The 26,020-nt window shown below is 56.5% G+C and overlaps 1 protein-coding gene across 12 annotated transcripts in view; it reads right to left on the bottom strand.

The window, feature by feature from the left end:
* NRXN2 (neurexin 2) overlaps nt 1-26,020 on the bottom strand; it is a gene marked incomplete at its 5' end in the record, with an annotated part of 99,938 nt that overhangs the window by 56,247 nt on the left and 17,671 nt on the right. For 3 of the 12 annotated variants that reach the window (XM_079708414.1, XM_079708417.1, XM_079708420.1), the window contains 5 exons: nt 1,637-2,075; nt 2,763-2,924; nt 10,433-10,456; nt 18,655-18,956; nt 23,725-23,796. In XM_079708414.1, the coding sequence (XP_079564540.1) occupies nt 1,637-2,075; nt 2,763-2,924; nt 10,433-10,456; nt 18,655-18,956; nt 23,725-23,796 (999 nt within the window). Of the gene's footprint in view, nt 1-1,636; nt 2,076-2,762; nt 2,925-10,411; nt 10,457-18,654; nt 18,957-23,724; nt 23,797-26,020 lie in introns of those variants that run through there. The other 9 variants (XM_079708407.1, XM_079708416.1, XM_079708421.1 and 6 more) reach the window with 7 other exon arrangements.

Genomic DNA, 26,020 nt, shown 5'->3' with positions numbered 1-26,020 from the left:
CTTAAACATGATTCAAATGGTAAATTTTATGTTATGTATAAATTACCACAATCAAATTTAGAAACATGGGGAAGGTCAAAGAGAGCTTTGTTGGAGTGACTGTCCCAAGTCCGTGCTGGTGTACACGAACAAATGTGGGCCATCAGAAATGGTCGAAGTGACCCAAGGACTAGCCAGGGCTGGTGTGTGGGCTCTGGAGATGGAGCGAGGCTAAGGAGACCACTTCCTGAAGACAGAGAAGAGCGGAAGGCCCTGGGGTTCTATGCAAGGCCTGAGCAGATTTCCAACCTAGAGAGTTACAGATCCCCTGTGTGGAAACCCTGGGAGGCAACGAGTGCTCTGTGAAGACTCCCTGGTACCATCATGACACAAAACCAGGGGACGAAGCCATTTACCGCAAAGCCTGGGGAAGGCAACATTTCCCTGAGGAAGGGAGAGGAAGAAACAAGCAAGCCCACGAGAGGCCAACACCTCCAGGAGCCATGGCAGCCCCTTCCTCCCTGTGTGTGCGGGGACGCTCACTCCACCCAGACATGAAAGCCCCGTGCGGCGGCAGCTGGGGGAGCATGAAAATTTAGCTGACGTTGATAAGAGCTTAAATTGGATAATGTGTCAGTTCTCATTTATATCAATTCTTTCTCTTATGTCCAACAAGATGGAGAAGAGTAAAGAGAAACAGGCAGAAAACAGGAAGAGGATGGGAAAGGAAGACTGAAAAAGAGGAGTGGGGGAGGGGTGGCAAGAAGCAGCAGAAGATTCAAGAACAGCACCTGCCCAGCCCCAGTGCCCTCCGCCCCGCTGCTTTATTGTGCAAGAACCTCACCACGCGGAGCGCGGTGTTTACTGTCTGTGTCTCCCCACTGGAACATGAGCTCCGGGACAGCCGAGACTCCAGCTCACCACTGCCCCATCCAGCACCCTGGACGGCGCCTGGCGCACAGTAGGCGCTTGCTAAATATTTGAGTGAGTTAATAAAGAAGGTTGAATGAATCTAGATAGAAGGGAGGCAAAGTTGGGAAGTTTTTTTCAAAGAACAAGATAGGGACTTCCCTGGTGGTCCAGTGGTTAAGAATCTGCCTTCCAGGGCCGGGGACGCGAGTTCGATCCACGCTCAGAGAACTAAGATCCCACACGCCGCAGGGCAACTAAGCCCGTGCACCACAACTACAGAGCCCATGCACCCTGGAGCCCACACGCCACGACTAGAGAGAAGCATGCACACAGCAAATAAGACCCGACGCGGCCAAAAATAAATAAAAATAAATAAATAAATAAATGTTTTAAAAAGAGAGAGAGAACGGGATAAGCACTGTGTCAGGCACTGCACTAATGCTTTACGGGTGTTCTCGTGATTTTCCCTCCTGAGGACCCCAGTTTAATGACCCTTTCATAAAGAAGGAAACCGAGGCTGCAGGGGGTTGAGTGACGGCCCAGAGTCACACATGCAGGAAGTGGGAGCGTGAGGTGTGTGCCCGCGTCCGACTGACTCCATTCTTTCCACCAAGGCACCACGCAACAGGGACAACAGAGGGGCTGGGAGGGCCAGGGGAGGGCGGGAGGAGAACAGCCAGAGAGGCCGTCAGGGTGGGTGGAGGGGGGCGGTCAGGGGAAAGGGGAAGGTCCAGAGGCCTCTGACCTTTGCGCCCGTCCCTCTGGAAGTCCACATGGCACCACTCGCCGTCGTTGACCTTGCGGCTGGACGCCCGCAGCTTGATGCCCCCAGACCCCATGTCCAGCAGAAGGTAGAGGTAGCCGTCCAACAGCTCCATGGCAAAGTAGTCAGCCCGCTGGGCAGCGCTGTGGCCGCCGGCCCCAGCCCCGGCCCGCCGGCCCTGGCTGAAGAGCAGCAGCCCGTTGGGCTCGGTGGTGCGGAAGTCTAGCGAGATGGAGCCGGTGCGCTTGGCGCTCCAGCGGGGCAGCGCCACAAAGGCCTCAGGGCTCTCGAAGGTCACGGGGTCCAGGGCAGCCACATCCTCACAGCGGAACGACAGGTCCCCCTGCAGCTTCATCTTGGGGTCTCCTTCCTTTGCCAGGCGGGAGAGCTCCAGCTTGAAGTCATTATTCTTATAGACCACCTGCAGGGAGGGGCGGGGGTGGGCGGTCCAGGATGAAGAAGAGGAAGCAGTTTAGGGCCTGGCCACTGCTGCCCGGCGGCATGGGCCCCTGCCACCCAGCCCCGGGGCCCCACTCCACACCCCAGACCGTTGGTCTAGAACTGCACGAGCAGAGGCTGTGAACGGCACCTCCCTTGCCCCACTTATTTCTCTGTCCTGTCTCCCTGCCCAGCACAAGCACGGCGGCCCTCGGGGCTGCTGAATTGCAGTTCATCATAACCGCAGGACAATCGCCACTGACGTTTGGTTGACATTTACGCTCTCATCTGCTCCTCACAGCCGCCTTGAGAAGTAGGTACTGACCACTCGTTTTACAGACGAGGAAACTAAGAGTCAGACAGGTCAAGGGACCAGGCCAAGGTCATGGAGCTAGTGAGTGGGCCTTAAACTCAGGTCTTTAGTGTTCACGTCCACCATTCGCCTCTGTACGCAGCTGCCTCGAGGGTCCTCTGAGAGGATGGGGGCCTTTGGGGCTCAAGGAGCCAGGAGAGGAGAAGCCGGAGTCAATGGGCCTTAGGTTTTGAAGAGAGGAGATCTCCCACCACTGACTTGAAGAAACAGAGGCCCCAGGCAGCTGGCGGGTCAGACCGAATCACACGGCAGACAGGGTTCCCGGGATGCCCCCGGCCCCCTCCTGGCCCTACTCACATCCTTGAGGCAGCCCATGAAGTTGTTGCTGACAGGCGAGCCCGGCAGGTCCGCCGTGTTGGGGCTGCCGCCAATGTAGAAGAAGTCGTCAGAGCCCAGCATGGTGTAATCCTCCTGCGTGTAGCCTGTGGTGGTCAGGATCCCGTCCACCGAGATGGTCACCTGCCCAGCCCAGGGAGGGAGGGGGAGAGACAAGGAGACAACCGGCATCAACTCCCTGGGAAGAGCCTCGGGCTGGGCGAGGGAGGGGCCGGGGGGCAGCAGCGGAGGGGGACCCCCCCCATTTTTATGTCTGCTTGTCTCAGAGGAGGAACAGTGGGGGCGGGGGGAGGGAAGTGGGGGAAGGAGGCAGCACAAGATTTGATGGTTTCAGGGTGGGCTAAGGCCCAGCTCGGCAGGCAGAGGCCTGAAGGGCACTCGAAGGGCTCACTGTGAATAGCACCAAGAAGTGGCTCCGGATGGGGGTGGGAGCTTCAGGAAGGGCCCCATCAGGGCAGGATGCAAATGGCGCCCTCGATTCTCTCCTCTTGAAGGGGTCTCCGGACCCCCATGTGATTTCAGAGCATCTTTCATAAACAAGGCAGAGAACACCCATTCTCCTGGGGTTCTGGAGGCTTGGACTCCCCTGCAGCTCTCCCTGCAGGGCGTGGAGGAGTCCTTTCAATCTTAGCCAGGAGGGAGGTGGACAACAGCAAAGGCCTGAGGAACAGGAACCCAGATACTCCTGGGGAGACTTGGAACTTCCTGGGGGACCCTTGAGGGCTGATTCCCACCAGCACCCCCTAACTGGTCCTAGCCCCCTTGCTGAGTCTGTCTCAGACTCCTCTCCCTTCCTCAGTGACTCTCCGAGTCACTCCCTTGTCCCCCAAGGAGAGGGCAGCCATTGGCCTATTCATCAGTCTGCCTGATTCATTCACCACCACCATGATCGGGGCCAGAGTAAGGAACAGAGGGGGACAGGCTAACCTCATGTTACCTTGACCCTGGGCTGAAAAGTCAGGTAAGAAAGCAAGATGGGTGGGGATGGGGGCATGCCTGGTGCTCTGAGGAGGTGAAAGGGGCTCAGTAGTGGCCTGGAGAAGGCTGAAGTGACCTTGGGGGGCAGTGACAAGTACAGGGAACTCCATGATTCCCTGCTCCCCAGGCAAATGTCTACCTAACCCCTGAAAAGCCTAGCCGTAGGAGCATCCCACACCCAGCCAGGTTGTGGGGAAGAGCCGAGGCCGGGGGACCATAAGCCCCCACTCTCTGAAGGCTGTGGATTAGGACGGTCAGGCTCCTGCAGGGGTGATCAGGAAGCTGGCTCGCGGCGAACCTAACGCTGTGCTTCTGCAGGCCACAGCTCAACCCCATTCCCACACTCCAAACATGCCTCAGCACCCCCTTTTTGGGCGAAGTCTGGAGATTGGGGCCATCCAATCACAGCCCGTGATGTCCTCCCCACATCAGTCCATACCCACATGCCACCAGCCATCTTCCAGTGACTGGTCGCCAGGGTTCCACTGTCGCAGGGCCGCAGAGTGGGTGCTAGGAACACCTAAGGGACGTGGGCCGAACGGGGCCAAGGGGAACGTCCCTCACAGGCCCCTCGAGTCCCCCTCGTGCTGGGCTGGAGCCTCCCAGTGAGAGGGGAGGGGCCGAAGGGGCCCCCTCCTGGGAACCATCAAATCTTGTGCTGGGGGGACTAGGGTCAAGGACAGAGGTAAGGGGGTGTCTTTGTGGAAGCGGGCACTCTGAAGCTTTTGAGTCTTGTTTCGAGGGGAGGGTTGGTCATTCTTGTTTATTTCTTCTTCCCTCCACCCCACCCGAGGCTAGGAAGTGGAGATCTGGGTGGAAAAGGGAAGGGTCAAAGTATTAGTCACAAAAACATGCAGACAAGATTAGAACAGGCAGAAGGGGGCTGGGACACAGAGATGGGGGTAAGACAGGGAGGCAGGGGGAAGGGGCCTCCATCCTGCCCTCCACCTCCACTCCCGGGGCTGCTCTGAGAGACCAGGAATTGGGCCACTATTAGTTCCTGAGCCTGTGTCTGGTCACCCCAACTAGATAGTCAGCTCCTGAAGGCCGGGCCCCTGGCCTGATGTGTCCCTGTAACCCTATTAATCCCAGTACAGTCCAGGGGACACGTCTCCATCGTTAAAATGAATGTCAAGTCACCTTGCGACCCAGGGCCACACTTGGCTCTCACTTGCCTGTGTCTCATCTGTGAACCCAGCGCCTCGGGGGCCTTTGGTGGACAGAATCTCAGTCCTCCGAGACAGCTCTGATGGGATGACCCTGCTCCTGTGCATGGGGAGGGCCCTCCCGGCCCCCAAGCTCCCCCGGAAGAGGCTCTCCCTCGCTCTATATATACGTCAGCCTACCAGCAGCCTGAGCCACTCAGCTGTCTTCCCTCCCCAGCCCCAGAGGCCAGGGCACCAGCTACTGGCATCTTCCTCACTCTCTGGGCCCTCTTCTGCCAGACCGTTCAGCCAGCTCACCTGCCTTCGCCCTCAGAGTTAGAAGGACCTGACTTGGGGGGGCCCCTCCTCAACTCCCCTCCAGACTGGGCACAAATCTGACCTTGCCCGCCATGGCTTTACGCAAATCACCACCACGTGGTGCCCCCTATTGGGAAAGGGCTGACTTAATCCCTTTTGTATCTGTCCCTATTTTAGAGCCACCCTGGCCCAGGGGGTGGGGAGAGGGTAGCAGGAGGCAGGGTAACACAGGGTGCACAGAGGAAGGGGGGGTGGTCAGCCTGGGGGTGGGGTAAGAAGAGAGAGAAAGGGGGAGACGGGCACTGGGTAGAAAGGAAGCCAAGGGTCGGGGGAATGGAGGAAGGTCTCTGGGGAAGGCAAGGAGGGAGATGACTGAGATTAGTAAAACCCGACTGTTCCCTCAGACAAATCAAAGTCCAGACACAAAAATGGCAGGTTCGTTAGTAAAAGCAGGAAACAGGGGAATAATTCCCCCGGTCCCCCTCCACCCCAGGGGTTCATGATGCCCCTGCCCCCCAATCCCCCCCCGCGCAGCTTCTGGAAGGGGTGGGGCCGGCAGGGGAAGAGGGCAGAGCGGGGGCATGCGACACAGAACAGCCACCACAGCTAGGACGCGTGCAGGTTAGAGGGCCAGGGTGGGGGGCCTGGCCCAGCAGGACAGGCGAGAGAAAGGCAGCCACAGGTGGGAAGGCGTGCGGGACCGGGGGGCATTGGGAAGAGCCGAGATGGAGGCGAAAGAGCTGTAGGGGTGCAGGAAGGAGAAGCTTCCTTTCAACGGAGGAAGGGAGAGGAGCCACCACTAGAACAGAGACACGTACAGGTTGAGAAAGAAAGGGATGGGACATTAGACTCAGACCTTCCCCCCCAGAGGGTGACCCAGACACTCATTCCCACCACCCATTCACCACTGATCACTGACCCCAGACACGCCTGCTCACACACCACGTCTTACTGGAGGCAGTGGGAGGGAGTCTTGAGAGGCTCATTTCCAAGCAGAATCCTTTTTGTCATCAGGACCACGGCTAGCACCCCAAGACACAGCAGGTACTCTGCACCCAACCCACACCAATCCACGCAACACAGACAGACTGGGCCCTGAGTGGGGCCGAGTAGGACTAGAGGAATGAGCCATAGCTCTGCCCTGGAAGAGCCACGCACAGCCAGGGATGAGGGGAAGGAGCACAGAAGACTCAGGAGCCCAAGGCCCGACCTCCGCTGTTGCCCAGGGATGGGGGGGGTGGCTGGAGGTGGCTGCAGGGGGCAGCCTATGACCTGGGTGGGCTCTCAACCCTCCCTACTGGCCCCACCTCTCCTCTGCTCTGCTCCGCTCCTCTCCCTCTTAGGCAGGCTGCTAGGATGTGAAACCAGGCCTTGGCCACATGTATCTCCACTCGGGCATTCCACGCCCACCGCACCCCCGGAGGAAAGGCTGGGGAAGAGGAAAATACCCCTGTGACATCATCCAGAGCCTTTCCCAGCTCCCTGCTATGATCACAGGGTCGCTGGCCTTCCTGGGAGGGGCATTATTTGGGGGAGGATAAGACTGTTTTTAACCTGTAGGTAGGCTAGATGGGCTTTGGGGAGTCATGACACCCCTTGGCATTGTATGCAAACTGCTTCAATGGGCTTCTTTTTCCTGTGAGAGTCCACTGCGGCCACCAAATTCTCAAAATGCTCCTGAGCCAAAGACGGGTAAGGACAACCAGTTTAGGAAGAAGGTCCTGGCCTGCCCTTGGGACTGTGGACGTGGAAGCATGAGGGCATGAGGGCATGAGGACGGAGGACAGCCGAGGGAGCGTGTGCAGCCCTGTTACATATTTGAGTTTAGCCATCTGCTTGGGGTGGGGAGAAGCTGCAGAGAGAAACAGGTTGGAAAGACACACCAGGAAGATGACCTAACCAGCAGTGATAGCCCCACGGTGAATCCTGACGACTGGATTTAATAAAGTTTGGGAACAGAAACTTCAGGGCACAAATCCTGAGTTCTCCTGTGGCCTTCACCACCTTCCAGAACAATCTCTCTGACTCTCGTCTGTAAAAGGGGTTTAACAACTTCCATCACTCCTGCTTCTCCCAGGCTTACTATGAGGATCAAATGGGATCCATAAAGTGAAAGCACTGAACTCTTCCACTACTTGCTACGTGACCCCAGGCCTTCTTGGGCCTCAGTTTCCCCATCTGTTAACCGGGAATAATCTCTGCCTGCTGCCTGCCATCTAGGCATGCGTCGAGTTTAAATGATATTCAAAAGGTGAGAGCTATTTAGAAGAAGCAAAGCCTCCAGTGTCACGAGCAGAGAACACTTCTTTCAGCCTGACCACACCTGACCCAAACATCTCCACTGGTTGGCCTTTTTGATCCGGATCCACCTTCTCTCCCAAGGAGGAATACTCAAATAACAAAAAGGTCCATATAAAGAAGTTAGGAAAAATAAATACAAAACCAACCAGAGCCCGGCTGAGGAATGCTCGGGAATCAGAGCAGGTTGAGCCCTGTCTCTTTGGGTGCCCGGTTGTCTGACTCCATTCTTGGCTGAAAGAGCCGATCCCTGGGACAGGTATCTGAGGGTTTATGAGGCGACTCAGGCCCCCCACGGGCACCAGCTCTGGTTGTCAAGCAGTGGTGCTCACGCTAGAAAGCGTGGACTTTGGAGGCTCAGAAATTCACAGGGACTTTCCTGGCAAGGGCTGAAACCAGACAGGCTTGTTTCCTTCTTGACCAACTTAACCAAGTCATCCCATCCTCCCCAGGCCCGATTCCTGGGGCATTCTGGGGTTTCATGTAGTTATTTTGGGACTGATTCCCAAGAAAGGACGGTAATAGGATCTCCAATGGGGCCAGATATGCTGTATTCTCCAGGGTTTGCTATGAGAAGGGAATCGCTTCTTTACAAAATATCCCCGCCCTGGAAACACGGAGATAATCAGTTAACATCTCATAAAGCTTATTAATAAAATTATAATTCCCTTTACAGAGTACAGACGCTTTCACTTCCATTCCCCTTCTTGATCTTCACACTGATCCCATGACATAGGCAATGCAGGTGTATCAGCAGCTCGTTTGGTAGCTAAGGAAACAGCTTTAGCCCCAGTTCACACAGTTTTTAACTGAATTGAGACTAGAAGGAAGGGGAGGTCTGTAGGGCCCTGATTCTCAGATGGTATCCCCAGGGGCTGGTTTTACCTTGCCTCCCTTCTGTCCCCAAAGTCACAGTTCAGCTGTCTAGTGAAGCTCTGTAAAGAAAGAGCTCTAAATGCCCAGCTCCTAACAGGTACTCAGTGGCCTGGCCTGAGGTGTGGGCAGCAGCGAACTCCTAGCAGCAGCAGCTGGAGAACAAGGCCCGTGGAGGGGCCGTGCTGGGACCACCACATGGCTCCACCTAAACACTGGGATGACAGAGTGGCCCAATGAGGTCTTGGACTGGGGAGGGCTAGGCTGGCCGTGGCCACGGGCACTAGCTCAGGACAGGGCAAAGGACGGGACCACCACAGGTCTGTGGGTGCAGGGAAACACAGACCTGCAAGAGTATCAGGACAGGCCAGATGTGGCCTCAGAGGTACATCCTCCTGGGGAGGTGGGGGAGCCACTCAGACAGGGAGCCTCAGCTCTCATGCTTCCCTCCTCTGCAGACAGGCAGCTACGCAGACCTGGGAGGCTGGGAAGGCCAGGCAGCTGCCCCAAGCAGCGTGGGCCCCGTGGGAGCAGACACGTCCAACTGCAGGGTCCCCAGCCTGGTGCTCAGTCACTCTGCATTATTAATAGGCAATGACTAACCGCCTGCTGCTGCAGAGCCAGGACAGGGCAGGCAGGAGGGAATCCCGGGGGATGGCGCACAGCAGGGCCTGCAGGCGTACACTCCAAGGTGAGTCGAGGAGCCAAGGGCCAGCCTCAGCTCCTCCCCTGCTCCTGCCCTCCCTGTCCCCACAGCCCACCCCCTAAGAGGCCTCACCAGCTCAGAAGCACACAGTCACGCAGCCCCCAGCTCACACCGGCGTTTACACTTGTAGAATCACCAGCAGAGAATCACAAATACACAGTACAGTCTCCCACTAACACCCCCTAAATGTCACACCAACATTTACACACAGTCGCACCCACACACCAACACACACCAGCTGCGTCTACACAGACACCCACACCAACACTCACCGGGACAGAGCCCAACCCAAACAGAGGAGCTTGGCGACAAGTACCCCCCCGACTTCACCCCAGCTGGGCCTCCTCCTCTCACCCCCTCAACAGGGAAGGGAACCAACCCCGGTCAGAGGCCATGCGGGACAGGCAGGGGGCAGACAGGGGACAGGAGATGGAAGGGAAGGAAGGAAGACAGTGTGAGACACAGTGTTAGTCACAGCAGCAGAGTGGTGGGGGAACTGGACGCTGTCCCTGGTGGGGGGAAAAGACCATTCATGCCATGCAAGATGTCGGGGGAGACGGAACCAGGACCCCTCAAGACTGAGAAGTGAGGGAGGGGATGCCGCTTCTTCCCTGGCAGCCAGCATGGGGCAGCTCCTAAACTGGTATGAATGGTGATTTGAAGGAGCTCTGGACCGGCCCCAGACGGCTCTGCATCCCCCAAGGCCACCTCCCTCGCTGCAGCCTGTGGAGCTGGCTGCCACTGGAGGCCTCACCCCCAGCCCCCTCCCCCAACTCAAGGGGCCTGTCCGGGAGCTGACAGTCAGCAGAGCGTAGCATGTCATGGGATGGTGTTTTCCATGGATTTTCAGGAGACCAAGAAAGAAACTAAATCAAAGAAAAGAAACAAGGGGCGGGGCAGGGGAGGAAAGGAACAAAATAAAGCAATAAAATAAGCAGCCTGGCATCGGGGCTGGTCTAACCAGAGCCGATGAACATGGGGCCTGCCCCAGGTCTCTCTGGCCAGGAATCTGAATTCAGAAGTGGGGGGTTAAGGCGGGGACAGACCAAATTCCTCGATTTCCGTTTGCCTTTTGGATTTGAGTTTGAACCAAAAAAAAAAGAAAGAAAGAAAAGGGAAAGAGGAAAACTAAAAGAGAGCAGCAAAATCTAAAGATTGTCCAGGACGCAGAAAACAATTGGAAGAGCAAAACAACCAAAACCAAACGGGGAAAGGAAACGAAAGAGGCAGAATCGAACAGTTAAAAAAACCCACGGCAAACCAAACGGTAAGACAATTAGAGTGATATCTACCAGATAATGCAGTTTGTTTACCATAGCGTGTCCAATGCCTGCGTGCTTCACCGGAGATATGGGGGAGGGGGTGGGTGGGGTCAAAGAAAACAACAAAGACAACAACAAAAGAACAGAACGAAAAGAAAAGAAAAAGAAAATGACCAACTGTGAAACTCAAGGAAGGAGGAAAAATATATATCCATATATGTTTGGTTGTCTGTTCAGACCCTCCCACCTTAAGCTCAGCTGAAGTATTTTGTTTAAAGAAAATTAAATTGTAATGGGAGGGAGAAATAAAACACACACAAAAATTAAATCCCTTCTCCCAATCCCCGCCCCCCCCCCCCCCCCCCCGCAACCCTCCTCTGGATTCCTCTCCCCGCCACCATCCCCTCCGGGAAGAGCCGGCTGCAGAGAAGGGGAACAGTTAAAGACCTTGGTTAGTAGAGAAGAAAACAACAAAAGAACTGGACCAGGAAAGCAAAGACTTAAAGATGGCGACATTCCGCAGATGAGACAGAAAGGTTAGTTCGTTTTTTCACTCATACCTTGCCCCACCTGTCCCTGCCCATCCCTTGGTCCCCCAGGTTATAAGCGTGTTAGTCACACACACAGAGTTGGCAACGGGGTTTTCCAACAGAAGGTGAGAGAGGGAAGGCAGGCGGTTAAGAAGCAGACCCAATTATGCAGTATTAGTAAGTCCTATGGGCTGAAATGTTAGGGAGTTGAGGGGAAGGGAGGGAGGGGAAAAAGGGTGTGAGAAAGGGATGGGCTATTGACTCAGGGAATGGACGGATGGGTTTGTTGGCTAACTGGTCAACCAGATGGCTTTCCAGAGAACTGGCTAAAGAGCAAGTTGATACTGGCCAACTGGCTGACCAGTGACCATGTCGAGTTAATGGGTTAACTGGTTGGTGATGGGCCAGCTGGCTGTCAGACTGGGAGAAGAGTGGCCAAGGCCCCCAGAGAATCCCAGGACTGGCTCAAACGAGAGGCAATTTCATTTGGAGGCAAGGAGAAGGTGTTCCCAGGGAGCATAGGAGGGGATATGGGTGTCTGCTTTTCCTGGGGATGGAGGATAGCAAATAGATCCAGGGAGTCATGGTGGGGGGAGGGGCAGCTCTGTTTTTCGCGGGGGTGGGGGGTGGGGGGGAAGGGTTGGGTTTTTTTCTTCCCATTTCTGTTCCTTGAGAAAGGAAGAGAGAGCAAGTCACCACCAGAACAGGGAAAAGGAAACTTGCCCTCCATGGGCTGGCAGAAAGCTCACTCTCACATCAGAGCTAATCATCCCAAAACCTCCTCCCTCCCCTCCCCCCTCCCACCAAGAACTGACTCCTCCTTCCTGCCTAAACTGACCTTTCAGAGCCCATATTTCCCCCAAATTTCCCCCAGTTCTTCAATCACCCCCTATTCTCTTATGCTCCTCTGGGCAGCTGTTCCCCCCAGAATGAAGTACCCCCTCACCACCACCACTCCTATAAGTCCCTGGAACTGGTCAGGCTTTCCCAGCAGCCCAGCCTCCTTCCACACACACCCACAGACCCCCGCGCCTCCGCTCCCCACAGCCAGCAGCAAAAATTCACTCCCCCCACATACCACACCATAAAAAGGAACAGAGAGGCCCACCTCCCTCTAAAATCCCTTACTCCTCTGTAAACTATAAGCCAGCTTCTTCTACCCCAGACTCTAGAGGCCCCGCCTCCATGTGGCTTTATGTTCATTTCCTCTCCTCATGGTCAAAGAACCACCTTCAGAATTACCCTTTGAGGAGGAGATGGCAAAGGGGCTGAGGCAGCTTCACTTAGTGTATCAGAGATATCGGGACACTACTGCTTGATGTCCATCAAATACTAAACTGTGCGCCCGAGAGTGTGACTGTGAGAAGGAGAGGTCTTCTAGAGACAGAGCCATTAGTTAGAGAGTTATTATAACCAGTGGGCACAGGACTAATTCAGTAAGACAATTAATAAGGGCCTTGTATCATTAAAAATAACAGAATTCAATATTAAGCAGCTAGAAGAAGTGCTAAATAACCAATATTAATTATTAGTGATGCAGAAACAGTTTACATAGCAGGAAGACAAGAGTCTAACTGCAGATGCAGAGACTGGAACAGGGGATAACACGTGGTACAGGATTGGTCCTATCAGCCAGTAGGACCGTTGGGAAATGAAGAGGCCAACTAGTCAGGACAAGGAACCATTAGCTTCACGGCAGCTAAACCCATGGCACCAAAAAAGGTACAAGTGCTCTGGTATCACTGCACTAGTCAAACAAGATAGGGGGGAAAAGGCATGGGAGGTAAAAATCCAGCTACTACTCTTTTTTAATTAGAACTGGTTGTGGAGACTAAAACAAGGAAAAAGTAGTTTTCGACTTTCATGGACAACTTCAATTTTTTTTTTGCGGTACGTGGGCCTCTCACTGTTGTGGCCTCTCCCGTTGCGGAGCACAGGCTCCGGACGCGCAGGCTCAGCGGCCATGGCTCACGGGCCCAGCTGCTCCGCGGCATGTGGCATCTTCCCGGACCGGGGCACGAACCCGCATCCCTTGCATCAGCAGGCGGACTCTCAACCACTGCGCCACCAGGGAAGCCCAACAACTTCAATTTTTAACAAGTACAAGAGTGAATTAAGAAACAAGATTGAGGGAATTCCCTGGTGGTCCAGCGGTTAGGACTCCACGCTTTCACTGCCAAAGGCACGGGTTCAATCCCTGGTCAGGGAACTAAGATCCCGCAAGCCGTGCAGCACAGCCAAATTAAAAAATAAGAAAGAAAGAAACAAGATTGAGAGGGCCTTCCACTGATGTGTCAAGAGATCTGGGCTTCCTCTGATAAACAGCGAGGTTGTGGTGGGCGAGACGGGGCCCCTCTAGACCTAGGTTGCAGATCCAGAACCCGGTCCATGGTGATCATGCCCGAGGGGGCAATTGTGGCCAAATACTAGAGTGGAGCCTCCACTGGAACCCATCCTGGCACTGTGACGCAGCAGCCCACGCCTTCCCGAATGCCAATGCCGGGATCGGGAGGGCCGAGGCTTCAGACTAACAAATGAGCAAGGAAAGCTTTGCCCCACCCACAGAAACAGCTAGAGGGCTCCTGGAGCCCAGGAGCACAAGGAAGACAGTCCATGATGAGGGAGGAGGGCATCAAGTCACAGAGGGAAGAAGTCAGTCATTGTAGCAAGTATAACTTACCATGGCCAAGGGCCTTTGACAGAACTTTACCCCATCTTCACCTTGATCTATCGGCATAGCTCCAGCCCTTCAAGAAAGCCAAGAAGGGGATCATACGCACAAATCACAAAAGTCTGATTGAAGGCATCTCTGTGGAGCTTGAGCAAGAGACGCTCAGGACAAAGAAAAGAGGATTCAGAGATAAGAGGGGCCCATTTTTCCAAGAGACAAGCAGAACATTTAGATGTTTCGAGATTTCGGAACACCCAAGAATGCGGTACCACGAGACGAACGACAGGCACCTTAGCGGTGCGCACCCAGGCCGACAGCCAGGCCCTCCAGGGAGGCAGAAAAATGGAGTCAGACTCCCGTCCTCCCACTTCCTGCGGGACAGCCTTGGACCAGCTCTTCAACCTCGCTGGTGAAATAGGAGTATCTCCCACTTCACAGGATTGTTCAAAAAGTTAGGTGAGATACAAAAGAGAAAAGAGACCCTTGAACTTGGGGGTTCCGGAGGAGGAGAGATGTGAGGGTGCAATCTGAACAATGCTGTAAGAAAGGGACAGGTCCTGAGGAGACTCTGGGGGGGTGGGAGAGTAAAGTGAGGTGGAGCTTTTCCCAGAGGACAAGAGATATTTCTGGGCTCGTATGAAGTAGATCTGCTGGATCCTCATGTCCAAAACCTCACCAACTGGCTTCAAGAAAGAGCCCAAAGGAACCAGCAAAACCACTAGAAAAACAAATAAAAACACTCCGTAGCTGCTGGTATTAAGCTCTCAAGGAGCTTACCATGTAGAAATAGAGAAAAGAGGTGAACACAAATTACTGACCATGCAGATGGAGTGTGATGATAGGGCCAGAACACAGCAAAGAGGGAGACTGACCAGGGGACCCGGAGGATCAAGGAAGGCCTTACAGAAAAGGTGGCAGTTCAGCTGGGCCTGAAGGATTGGAAAAAAAAAAACCCACAACTAACAATAAGGATGGCAGCAAGGCCTCCGCTGCTCACGCGGCGCCAGGCACAGGCCACCACCTCAGTTAGTCCTCAAAGGCCCCTCTCACTTTGCACAGAGAGGTTACGTGACTTGCCTCAAGTCACTCCAACTAGCGGCAGAGCTGGGATTTGAACCCAGTCTGTCCGACTCAAACCCCAGCTCTAGGGTTTCACCCGGTGGAAAGGAGGGTGAACGGTGGTGTTGGCGGGGGCTCTGTGGGAATGAGGTGGGCAGCTCGGGAAGCCAGTATAGACAGGCTGTGTACAGCACCACAGTTAGGCCCTAAGATGGGGCATGTGACAGGCCGGAGAGACAGGGCAGCCCGGGCCGGAAGGGGAGGGAGTCCCAAGTGCCTGCCAGGCCCCAGCCTTGGGGGATGTCCCTCCTTGGGGCCCAGGGGGCTCCTGAAAATCTCCCCATTGAGGAACGGCCTCATGGGAGCTGGGCGGGTGGAAGCTCCACATGATATTTTGGGAGCCAGCTTGTCTTCCAGAGTTCGTGCTGGCTAGTGGTGAAATGGGTTGGCACTCGGCTTGCATGGTGGGGGGAGGCATACTGGGTGTGGGAGGAGGGTGGGCCCAAGATCAAAAATAGGCCTCAGGGGGCTTCCCTGGTGGCGCAGTGGTTGGGAGTCCGCCTGCCAATGCAGGGGACACGGGTTTGTGCCCTGGTCCGGGAAGATCCTACATGCCACAGAGCGGCTGGGCCCGTGAGCCATGGCCACTGAGCCTGCGTGTCCGGAGCCTGTGCTCCTTAGCGGGAGAGGCCACGACCGGGAGAGGCCCGCGTACCGCAAAAAAAAAAAAAAAAAAAAAAAAAAAAAAAAAAGGCCTCACGGAATCCTCAGAGGGAATTATTCCTGCAAAGATCCCCCAACAGACACCACCAGGCACAGGGTCCTCAAGGCTGGGCTCGGAGGGAGAGGAGGGTGAGAGCGGGACGTGGTCTCAGTCAGGTGTCCTCTGGTCCTGACTGCAATGTTCTAGGAGTCTCTGGATGATTCCGGGGATCACTATCTGGTTCAGGGGAGGGGGTGAAATTCTGCCTCCTTCCAGTCTCCCAAAGCTGCAGGACCAAGAGGAAGGGAGACCCCTCAGTGCTTGTCCTGGGGCAGGCTCTCCCCAGGAGGCAGTCTCCCCGGCTGTTCTAATCACTTGGGGAAAACAACGTGGATCCCAGTGTCCTCAGATCCCAGCCATCTACCCTAAAGGCAGAAGCAGATGTCATTTCTTACCTCACCCCCCCACCCCCATCTTTGCTCCTGGCCACTCCCAACCCAACGTCACTCCTAAGATCATAAAAGGATCTTTCCAGTCCCAGGACACCACGTGGCCCCTGTATAAATGTGTCTGCACAGGGTTTCTCCCCTTCGTCGCACTACTGACATTTGGAGCCAGATAATTCTTTGCTGTGGGGCTGCCCGGTGCATTGTGGGATGTTTCGCAGCATCGTGGCCTCTACCCACTACATGCCAGTAGCACCCTCCCCGAGTTGTGGCACCCAAAATGCTTCCAGACATTGCCAAGTGTCTCCTGGGGGGCGCTCCACCCTCGGTTGAGAACCACTGCTCTAGGGACAACAGGACCTGATAAATTATTAGAAGCCCTGAAAGGCAGGCACTCAAAGGGCCTGGTGAGGATGGACTTGGTCACAGGCTAGGCCCTGAGCAAGGGCAATGAAGCCAGAGCACAGCCTCAGGGCTGCCCTTCCATCCCCCTGATGGTCACAATGACCAAAAAAGGGCTGCAGCTCATATTTACAGATGTGGACTGGAGTCAAATAAATCTCTCCAGAAACCCTTTCTAAGGAGACCTCTCAATCGAAGTCTTAAAGCAGACACCCTCTTTGGCCCCGAAGGCTTATGTTCAGGTCAACATGACCTGACTCTGCTCTGACCCATCCGGTACAGCAGGCCAGGGGGACGTGGTCACCAGTTACCAGCTCAGACCCAGGACTCTGTGAGCCCCGGGAAGAGGCTACTATGGGTCCCTGTCCACACTCAGTACTGATGAGGGCAGGCCTCCCCCGCTCCGTATGGCGTTCCCGCCTTCCCTGGTCACAGACCTCTCCCTCCTCTCTAGGTCTCTCGAGTTTCTAGAACGTTTGAGATTCCTGCCGCTCAGTTGGCCCTTGTGTGGCTTTGCCCTGTTCACTTTTAACAGACTCATCCTGTGTCCTCAAGAGCCGAAGGGCTGGGAGGGCGGGGCCCATGTTTTTTTTCCCTCAGTACCCAGTATAGATGGACAATATATTGGCCAAAGGACACGTGGATAGGGACTCTGGGCTTGCAGTGTGTTGCCAAAGGTGGTACCAGGTGACAGCGCTGGTCCTGGGGAGGGAACATCAGCAAGAAGCCAACTCCGCCCACCCCTGCAGTAAATGTGGGTGGCACCTAAAAGTATGACAAACAGCGCAAACACTCAGGTTTGCTCAGACGGTGGTGACAACACAAGACAGCCTTCCTGCAGGGTCAGGGGATGATGCGACATGAAGGGGGCACCACCCTGCGGAGGAGTGCCGCTCTTCAGAGCTCGGGGCGCACTGAAAGCAGGTGCCTGGGTGGGAGCCCGACTGCAGCAGGGAGCAGCGGCTCGGAAGAGCAGGCGGATTAGTCACAGTGTCCCTACAGCAAGGAGAAGGCGCCAGAGGAGGGGGACTCCCCGTTAGATCCTCATTCAGTGGGTTGAAGAAGAGCAGGTAAGAACAGTGTGAGGTCAGCCGGAATCCCGCCCCCGCCCACCACGAGCCTTTCGGGGGACGAAGGGGAGGAGGAGAGGGCAGGTGACAAAGAGGAGAGACATCGGAAGTTCAGCCACCAGGAAGCTCAGCTAGAACCAGGAAATACAGAGCAGATACCTAGTAAGAGAAGGGCTGCAAACCAGCCAAGACAGCACCTCCCAGGGCATAGAGGCCCTGTGTTCCTGGTTGCACTGAGCTTGCTGGGGGTGGAGCTGGAAAAGGGTCCCTGCCACCAGCTACAGAAACTGGTGGACCCAGAGAGAAGGACCAGCAAGAGTCTGGGCACCTGGGCCTCAGGTGCCAAGCGATCAGGGCACGGAGTCAGAAGGTGGAGCCAGGAGCCACTGAGGATGCACAGCGGCTTCTCCTGCTTTGGAAGAAGGGTCTGGCTTGGACTCTGCTTGAGGCGGGAACTTCTCAGGGCTGGAAACAAGCTGTGGAGGCTGCTGTCAAGCAGAAGCCCGGCCAGAGGGAATGCTTCGCCTGCCATAGCCACCCTGTGCCTTGTGAGAGGCAAAGAGGCCACTGCACTGAGAGAACAGCGCCGATGCCCACAAGTATCAGCTCCCGGGGTGGGGGACAGTCTGGGAGATGGAGCTGAGGGGACGCTGAGGACACTGTCCTGCCTGCAGGGGCTGCCCCAAGAGTCTCCTGAGCTCCCGCATGGGCTGGCCTGGAAGCCACGGAAAGACAGCCACCGACCCGTGGGAGAACCTGCGCCCCTTCGGAGGGACAGGAAGGGACAGGAGAGAGAGGGTACTGCCCAGACGAGAGGCAGGACCAAGCACCTCGCCAGTCCGTTCCCCTCTCAGGCCTGCTGCCCCGACCTTGCTCTGAGCCCAGGCCTGCCTCTGCCCTAGAAAGGCCCCGTCTAAGGGCAGGCCACACCCCACCCCACATGGCCCAGTCTTCCTGCCCTAATGGGACACCGACTCAACCAGAGTCTGGCCAGAGTCTCCCCATCCCTTAGCCCCCCAGGGCCCCGCCAGTTCAGGTTCTATCTTATTCCTCCCAGCCCCCCAATCGCCCTCCTGCCAGATTACCTGATTCCTCAGCCCCAACCCTTGAACCCAGCCCCTGGCACCAATCGGAGCCTGGCCCTTCCTCTACCCTCGGGCTCCAGCCCCGGGGCAGCCTCCTCCCTAGCGCAGCATCCTGGTCCTTGAAGCCTGCCGCACTGCAGCTGCGCTCCTGGACCCTCCCAGCCCACCCACGGCCTAAACCTTCTTCAGAACCACGCCTTGCTGCTGGCCCTGACACCTCGCCCCCGCACCCCAGGCAGCCCGCTCTCCCCACTCCCGTTCTGTCCCAGATACAGCTGGCCCCTAGCCTTCTTCTTGCTCCCCCTACCTGGCGCAGGTTTCGAGTGACCCGGACGTCATGCCAGGCGTTGTCGTTGAACTTGCCGTTGACGGGTTCCACAAGGGCCTCAAAGGCTCCCGAGCCCAGGTTGATGACGAGCCAGACGGCCCCAGATTTGAGGGACAGGTTGACATAGTCGGCCGACTTGCCCGTGTGCAGCATCAGCCCGTTGCGCTGCAGGGTGCGGAAGGCCAGCGTGATCTCGTCCGTGCTGCTCTGGATCGGGTTGTGTGACAGGTCATAGCAGAAGAACTCATTGCCTTTGAAGGTCGCCACAAACTCCTCCTTGCCTGGACGCCGCGGTGGGGAAACGGGAGAGGGCTGAGTGGGGCAGGGCACTCCAGACCCTCCCTCTTCCCCTCCAGCCACACAGGCGCAGGTCCTGGACACCGGGAGCCCCTCAATCCCAACTGCAAGCTTTAGGCTCTCTCCCCTCCCCGTGCTGTCCACCCTCCTCTCTGGACCCTGCCGTCTTTGCTGTCAGAAGTCAGCTTCCCCCACGTCTGTCTCCAAAGCAGGAGGCTGCTAAGTGGCTCTCACACTGACAGCTGACAACTAAGCTGCCACACGGCCAAGCGAAGCAGACGTTCTCACTGTCTCCTCCCCCACTGGCCCTCCATCGGCCACCCCCTTAACAAAAGGATGTGGTAGAGCAACAGGAAACTGCACCGGACATCTTCCCGGAGTGCCCCCTATGGCGGGGCACCAAGGGTCTCCTGAGTGTAGCCCACCTCCCCCTCCCGCCTCTTCTTCAGTGATGGCCATTCTCCGTGCCTGGGGACAGTCTGAGGCCTCACCACATGGGATGGGACTAGTAGGCCTACTTCGTAGCAGTGAGCAGATGAGGAGAATGGGGTGGAGGAGGCAGGGGGAAGACACATGGGGGGGCGATGCAGGTGGCAGGGATGTGCGTCAGGGAGCAGTGGGCCACTGGGCAGGGCTGACACAGGTGGCCACCATGCCAGCTGTCACCGCCCCCCCAGCTTCCTAGTCCAACCTGAGAGGACAGCACAGACAGGTCCTAGGCAGAGAGCCTCCAAGGGTCCCCAGAGGGCAGGTGTGGGACCCTGTGTGCCAGGAGATGGCTGGGGGCAAAAGTGCACGGGCAGGTCCGGCTCTCGTGCGTGTGTGCGTGAGTGTGCGTGCACGAGTAAGCGCCCTGCATGGGGCTCCTTCCACTGGCACGCTTTAAACAGGAGTGAAAACAACTGGGAGGGCCTTAGGGACTTCTAGTGTTCTGTAAGTGGGTGACAATGGCTCCGCAGAAGGAAGGTGGGTCCCAGCCCCACACCTTCACAGGCCGGAGCCCACACAGAGGGAAGAAAACAGGCCGTAGAGCCAAGGGAGCACAGAGGACCTGGACTCTGACAGTGACTCATTTCTCCTCCCAGCAGGCGGTGGCACAACGGCTGGGCCCACCCACCTTGCAGGGTGGATGGGGGGCGAACAAGACGCTGGCCAAGGGCCTTCATGGAGTGCAGAGATTCTCAGCACAGGCCCCCAGGCCCAGGAAGAAGCAGGGCACGATGCCGGTGCAGGGGGCACACGCGGCCTTCAGAGGCCCCTGCCCCCCTGTGGGCCGGGCCCCAGCAGCAGGCGCTGCGTGTGGAAGCCGTGGCTCTCCGGGTGCATCTCCTGCAGATGCCTCTCCCCTGCACAACGGCCCCGCTCTCTCCCTCCGGGCAGTCTGCCCACAGACTCAGTCCTCACTGCTTCCGGATGCCAAGGCACCAGCTGCTGCCCCAGAGCCTGGCACCGCACTCGCTGCAGCTGGCCAGGCCCGGTTTCCTGAGGTCACAGGGCAGCGAGGCTGGTGGGGCATGGGCCACATGGGGACAGCCACAAGCCCCACTCTGCCTACCTTGGGGCTCCAGCGGGAAGGGCCAGAAAACAAAGAGGAGGAGTCAAGGAGAAACAAGAAGGGAAAGACTGGCGATGTGGAGGGAGGCCATGTAGAGAAGGAGAAAGATGGACCATGAGGGACAGAAGGGAAATGGAGACAGCGCAGAGCTGTGACGGAGCAAGAGGTGATGCGGGGAAGCAATCTGGATAAAGACGAGGGCAAGCTGGGAGGGGACAGGTGATGGGAAGGGTGATGGGAAGAGGGCCCCCAAGGAAAAGGGGACAGAGACCTCCCAGGAAAGGAAGCCAAGGGTTTCTCGGGGCCTTGCTGTTTCCATAGCAACCAGGCCTGCTGCCCAGGCACTGGCAGAGCAGGGGGGGCTCAAGGACCAGAAAAGGGAATGTGTTTGACCTTGAGTTTGCTCTGCATCCTACTCCCTCCCTGAAGCCGGGCCTCCCCTCCCACTCCCTCACCTTCACTGCAGTCAAAGAAAATATTAAAGGGAGAGTCAGACAGAAAGAAAGGAAAGAATAAGGCAACCACGTGAAAAAGTGATTGGAACAGAACAAAAGAGGCCAGTAAAAAGGAGAGAGGCGGGTCTAAGGCTGGACCACGGCTGCCAAGGCAAAGTGGAGAAATGAGGCCATTCCTCGACTCCTCTGGGCTCTGGCTCTGGTCTCCTAGGAGAGAAGGCAGAGCCAGCCACTCTGGAGCCAGAGTCTACATGTTCTCCAACGCCCGTCGCCGCCACGGACCCAGGTAGGCCCAGGGATGGAAAGAGGCTTGGAGCAGCCAGAGGGAACCTGAAAGAATTGGGGGAGAGCGACAGAAAATAGATGAGCAAATGCGAACAAGAAAACCCAAGGTGGTGGGAAGGACAGAGATAGTCCCTGAGTGGGGAGGAGGCGGTAGGACCTCTAGGGATTAGTGTGTCAGGTAAGCACGTGGGGGCTGCCCTGCCAACCGCGCTCAGAAGAGCACCAACCAGATCTAGAGGAGCGAGACCTAAAACAGCAGGGGGCGCTCTCCCCCACCTCACCGCACGGACGACCCCGGAACTACAACTCCCAGCAGCACTTGAACAGTTACCCGCTCCCAATAGCCCCTGGCACTGGAAGAGGGTCATTGCTGATACCTGTTTATCTCCCAGGGTCGGGGAACGTGGAGCCCCACAAGTGTCCGCAGTCAAGCTGAATGTGGCTAGAGACCAGTTGCCGCGGTCCTGGATCTCTAATGGCCATGGGGGGGGGGGGCAGAGCAGCTGCCTCCTTTCCAGGCCCAGCGCAAAGCCCTCCTCTGGGAAGGTCTCCAGCCCCCGTAGCCCCTCCCTGCGCTGTCTGTTCAGCTCGTTCGGCATTTACTGCCTAGTAACATCTTGTACTGCTCCCTTGAGAGGAAGTGTGATGTGAGAAAGAAGAACTGGGCACTAACGCTGGCTCTTGCACCAGCTTTGTGACCTTGGCCAACAGGCAACATCTCTAAGCCCCAGCTTCCTCCTCAGGACAAAGGAACTCATCATCGGCCTACCTCACAGGTCGCCGTGGGCATCTAGAAAGAGACCAGACCAGGTGAGGCTTCATAAACTGTAAACCATTCCACAAATAAACGACTCTCACGCTGGGATGTAACTTTCTCTGTGTGTATGTGCTGCCTCTCTCTCTAGATCAATGAATAAATTAACTCCTCTGCACAAAGTCTGCACTGTCCCTATACTTTGCACATACCACACTTTATTGTAGTTCTTTGTTAGAACATCAGTGAGCCCCTTGAGAACAGAGCCCATTCACCCATTTAAAATAAATCTGCTGAGCGCACACCTACATATGTGCCAGGAGCTGTGGAAAGCACCAGGGGTATACGAACGAAAATACCCAATCACTGTCCTCAGGGAGCTCGGTCGAGTTGGGGAGGCAAACAGGTAAAGTGACAGTTACTCGCCGTGTGGCGAGTGATGTAATGGATGTGTAGACAAAGGGAACGCCGAGCAGCTTCTGGGTTTGCCTGGGGAGTTTGGGGGAGACTTCCAGTGTGGTGGCCTGGCTGCTTTTTCGAGAGTCAGCTGAAAGAGATACCAAATGGTTGGGGAAGAGGGCAGGGATGGAAGAAATACAGGCCAACAGAACAGCGAGTACTAAAGGATGGGACTTGATAGCCCCAGGGCTTGGCACCCACTGGAACTCCTTGAGGGGTTGCTACACTGCCGTGTAAACTTCTTAGGGAAGAGAGTCTCTTAAGAGAGGCAGCCTCACACAGGTTCGAGCCCTGGTCCGGGAAGATCCCGCATGCCGCGGAGCAACTAAGCCCACGAGTCACAACTACTGAGCCCGCGTGCCACAACTATTGAAGCCCACACACCTAGAGCCCGTGCTCTGCAACAAGAGAAGCCACCGCAGTGAAAAGCCCGCGCACCACAACGAAGAATAGCCCCCTCTCGCCGCAACTAGAGAAAGCCCACGCACAGCAACGAAGACCCAACACAGCCAAAAATAAATAAATTTATTTTAAAAAAAAAGAGAGAGAGAGAGAGGCAGCCTCAGTGTAGAAAAAAAAAAAAAAGGAGCTTGAAACCTACAGCCCTGAGACAGGATAAAGGGCTCTGGGCTGGCCTCAGGGGCATTGGCAAGCGTCAGTTTCCTCATCTGTAAACCAAGGGCAATGAGCCCTTCCACAGGGGGCTGTGAAGGGTCATTTAGGTGACGCAAGTGATATGTAACTTATTATAAGTGCCACATCTCCCAACCAGAATCTCCCTGGGCTGACACCTATCGTGCTTGCAGAATTTGATGGTTACATGGGGGGCTGACCCTGCTGCCTAGCCACTCTCCCAGAGAAACAGATACTTTCTAGTCATCCCTGTTCTTTGGCCTGAACAACTGCCACAAAAAGACATCTGTGGGGACTTCGCTGGCGGTCCAGTGGTTAAGACTCAGCGCTTCCACCACAGGGGGCATGGGTTCAAGCCCTGGTCGGGGAACTAAGATAAGCGCGGCCAAGAAAAAAAAGACATCCACGTTCTAGACAGAGGTCATCAGGACAACTGGGCTTTGGGAAAGAAATGGGGGTTTGTGGCCCTTTACACCGAGGCAGGTACTGCGGGTGGACCTCAGAGGGGGTTGAAGGGGACATGCCTCTGTTGACTCAGCTGCCCTCCAGAAAGTGAAGTTGGCCTACAGAGGGTGAGGGCTGTGCTCTCTGGGGACCGTGGGGCCACTGACCTTTTGTCGGCTGGTGCACATCGCTGGCTCCTCCTCTCCCGGCCCCCCCCTCGGAGAACAGTAAGGACCCTACTGGAGAAGCAGAATTGGGGAGTCAGGCACAGGGGGGCTACCCAGGCAGTCCCACCCCAGCCTTGAGGCGATGGAGGGCCCTGTCCAGGGCAGAGGGCCGGCTTGGAGGTACAGGGTCGGGGTGGGGTGCTGCTCTGGGAACTCGCTCGCTTCAGGGCCTCTGGGGTAGGAGCCAGTTGACAAACCGGGAACCATCAGCCCCACAAACCCCGTCAGACTCACGACCACTGACCTCCCCCTCCTTGCCCAGGGGCGGGGGGTGAGCGGAGGAGCAGAGGCCTCGCTGCTGGTGCAGGAGCCCCTTCTGCCCAACAATGTGCAAACAGGCCAGACCTCTGGCCCTGGGGGCCCTGACCTCCAGGCCAGATTCTCCCCCACTCTCGGCCGCGCTCTGCTGGGCCAGGTTCCTCTTCTTCGACTAGTCCAACAGCCTGACAGAGCACCCCTCTTCCAAAACTGCCCCGTTCCCGCACCAAAGCCCTCTTCTGTTTGCCCATCCTCGAGGCAAGCTGGTTCTCCCTCTACACCTGTTCCTTTACTGCAGTGAGTGCTCTCAACGTTGCCTTCATCCACTTCTTGGCCAGTTAGGCCGCGGGGCTTCCCAGGGGCAGGGCCACGCGCTCTGTTTGCTCCTTGTCCCTCCACTGTGCCCTCAGCAGGGCTGCGCACACCAGGAGGTCCTGCCTGGCTGAGCTCACAGTGGATGTGGGAAGGCCTTTCTCGGGGAGGACTTCCCGCTCGCCACCGCCCAGCGGCCCCAGCCCAGGCCTGCAGAGTCCCGCAGGCACGCGTCACCACGTCTGGCCTCCAGGCTGCCTTAAGTTCTCCACCCAGCCCTGACCAGCGGCTCCCAGGCACCACACCTACTGCCAGATCCCACGAGCTGGTTCTTAAGGGGAACCCAAGAATGGAGTTTAAAAGTCCTGGGGGCGGGCTTCCCTGGTGGCGCAGTGGTTGAGAGTCCGCCTGCCGATGCAGGGGACACGGGTTCGTGCCCCGGTCTGGGAAGATCCCACATGCCGCAGAGCGGCTAGGCCCGTGAGCCATGGCCACTGAGCCTGTGCTCCGGAGCCTGTGCTCCGCAAGGGGAGAGGCCACAACAGTGAGAGGCCCGCCTACCGCAAAAAAAAAAAAAAAAAAAAAAAAAAAAAAAAAAAAGTCCTGGGGGCTTCCCTGGTGGTGCAGTGGTTTAGAGTCCACCTGCCGATGCAGGGGACACGGGTTCATGCCCCGGTCCGGGAGGATCCCACATGCCGCGGAGCGGCTGGGCCCGTGAGCCATGGCCGCTGGGCCTGCGCGTCTGGAGCCTGTGCTCCGCAACGGGAGAGGCCACAACAGTGAGAGGCCCGCGTACCGCAAAAAAAAAAAAAAAAAAAAAAAAGTCCGTGTTTGGGCCCTTATTCCAACCCCAATCCCCAGAACTGAAGCTAGAATAACACCTGGGCTGTGGCCTTTCGGGAGGTGGAGGGGTGGCTTTAGGGATCCTTCAGGGCTTCATCGAGGACAAAGGTGAGCCACAGTCAGGAAACCCAGAACCAGGCACTGAGGTGCAAGAAGGATGTGAGTAAACCCACCAGGCCCTGACTCCCCACTCGGGACTTCCTCTTTCCCCACATTTCTTACCATAATTTCACATCCCTGCAAGAATCCCAGGCCTCTACCTCCCCAGACCTAAATCCATCCCAAATTCCCGATCTGAGTCTCTCCCCACAGCCCAGCCTTCATCCTGTAGGCTTCTCCTGCCTATAGGCTAAGGACACCACCCTGTCCCTATGGAAGATGAGCCCCAACAGAGGACCACCGGGGCAGGGAAGCAGTGCCTGAGGATCTGGGAGGGAGTCAGCAACAGGGAGGTCAGAGCTGGGGGATCAAGTCAGGACTCCTGGGGTCTGTCTCCAGGTTTGCCGAACACCAGGGCTTTTAAGGATGGTAAAGACTCGGTGGAAGGGAGGCTAAAAATAGATGAGCAGTCCCAACGGAACCACCAATTAAACGCTGCATAATCACTAGCAAGTCACTTCATCTCTCTGGACCTAAATGTCCTCATCTGTCAAATAGGGTCAGGAGACATCCAAAAGACACAAGGGTGAGGGTGTACGGGGGTGGGGGGCACAGCTGTGGAAAGGGGGAATCCCACAGCGGCAGGGTGAGGGGAATGAGGCTGCCCCTAAAATCCACTTCCTCCAGCCCATGCTTTTCTCTTTTTATTTGGGTTCACAGAAAA

Source organism: Hyperoodon ampullatus, assembly GCF_949752795.1.
Source record: "Hyperoodon ampullatus genome assembly, chromosome: 7".
NCBI classification, from domain to species: domain Eukaryota; kingdom Metazoa; phylum Chordata; class Mammalia; order Artiodactyla; family Ziphiidae; genus Hyperoodon; species Hyperoodon ampullatus.
Note: the sequence above shows the minus strand (reverse complement) of the source record. Positions and strands in the feature narration are given on the sequence as shown.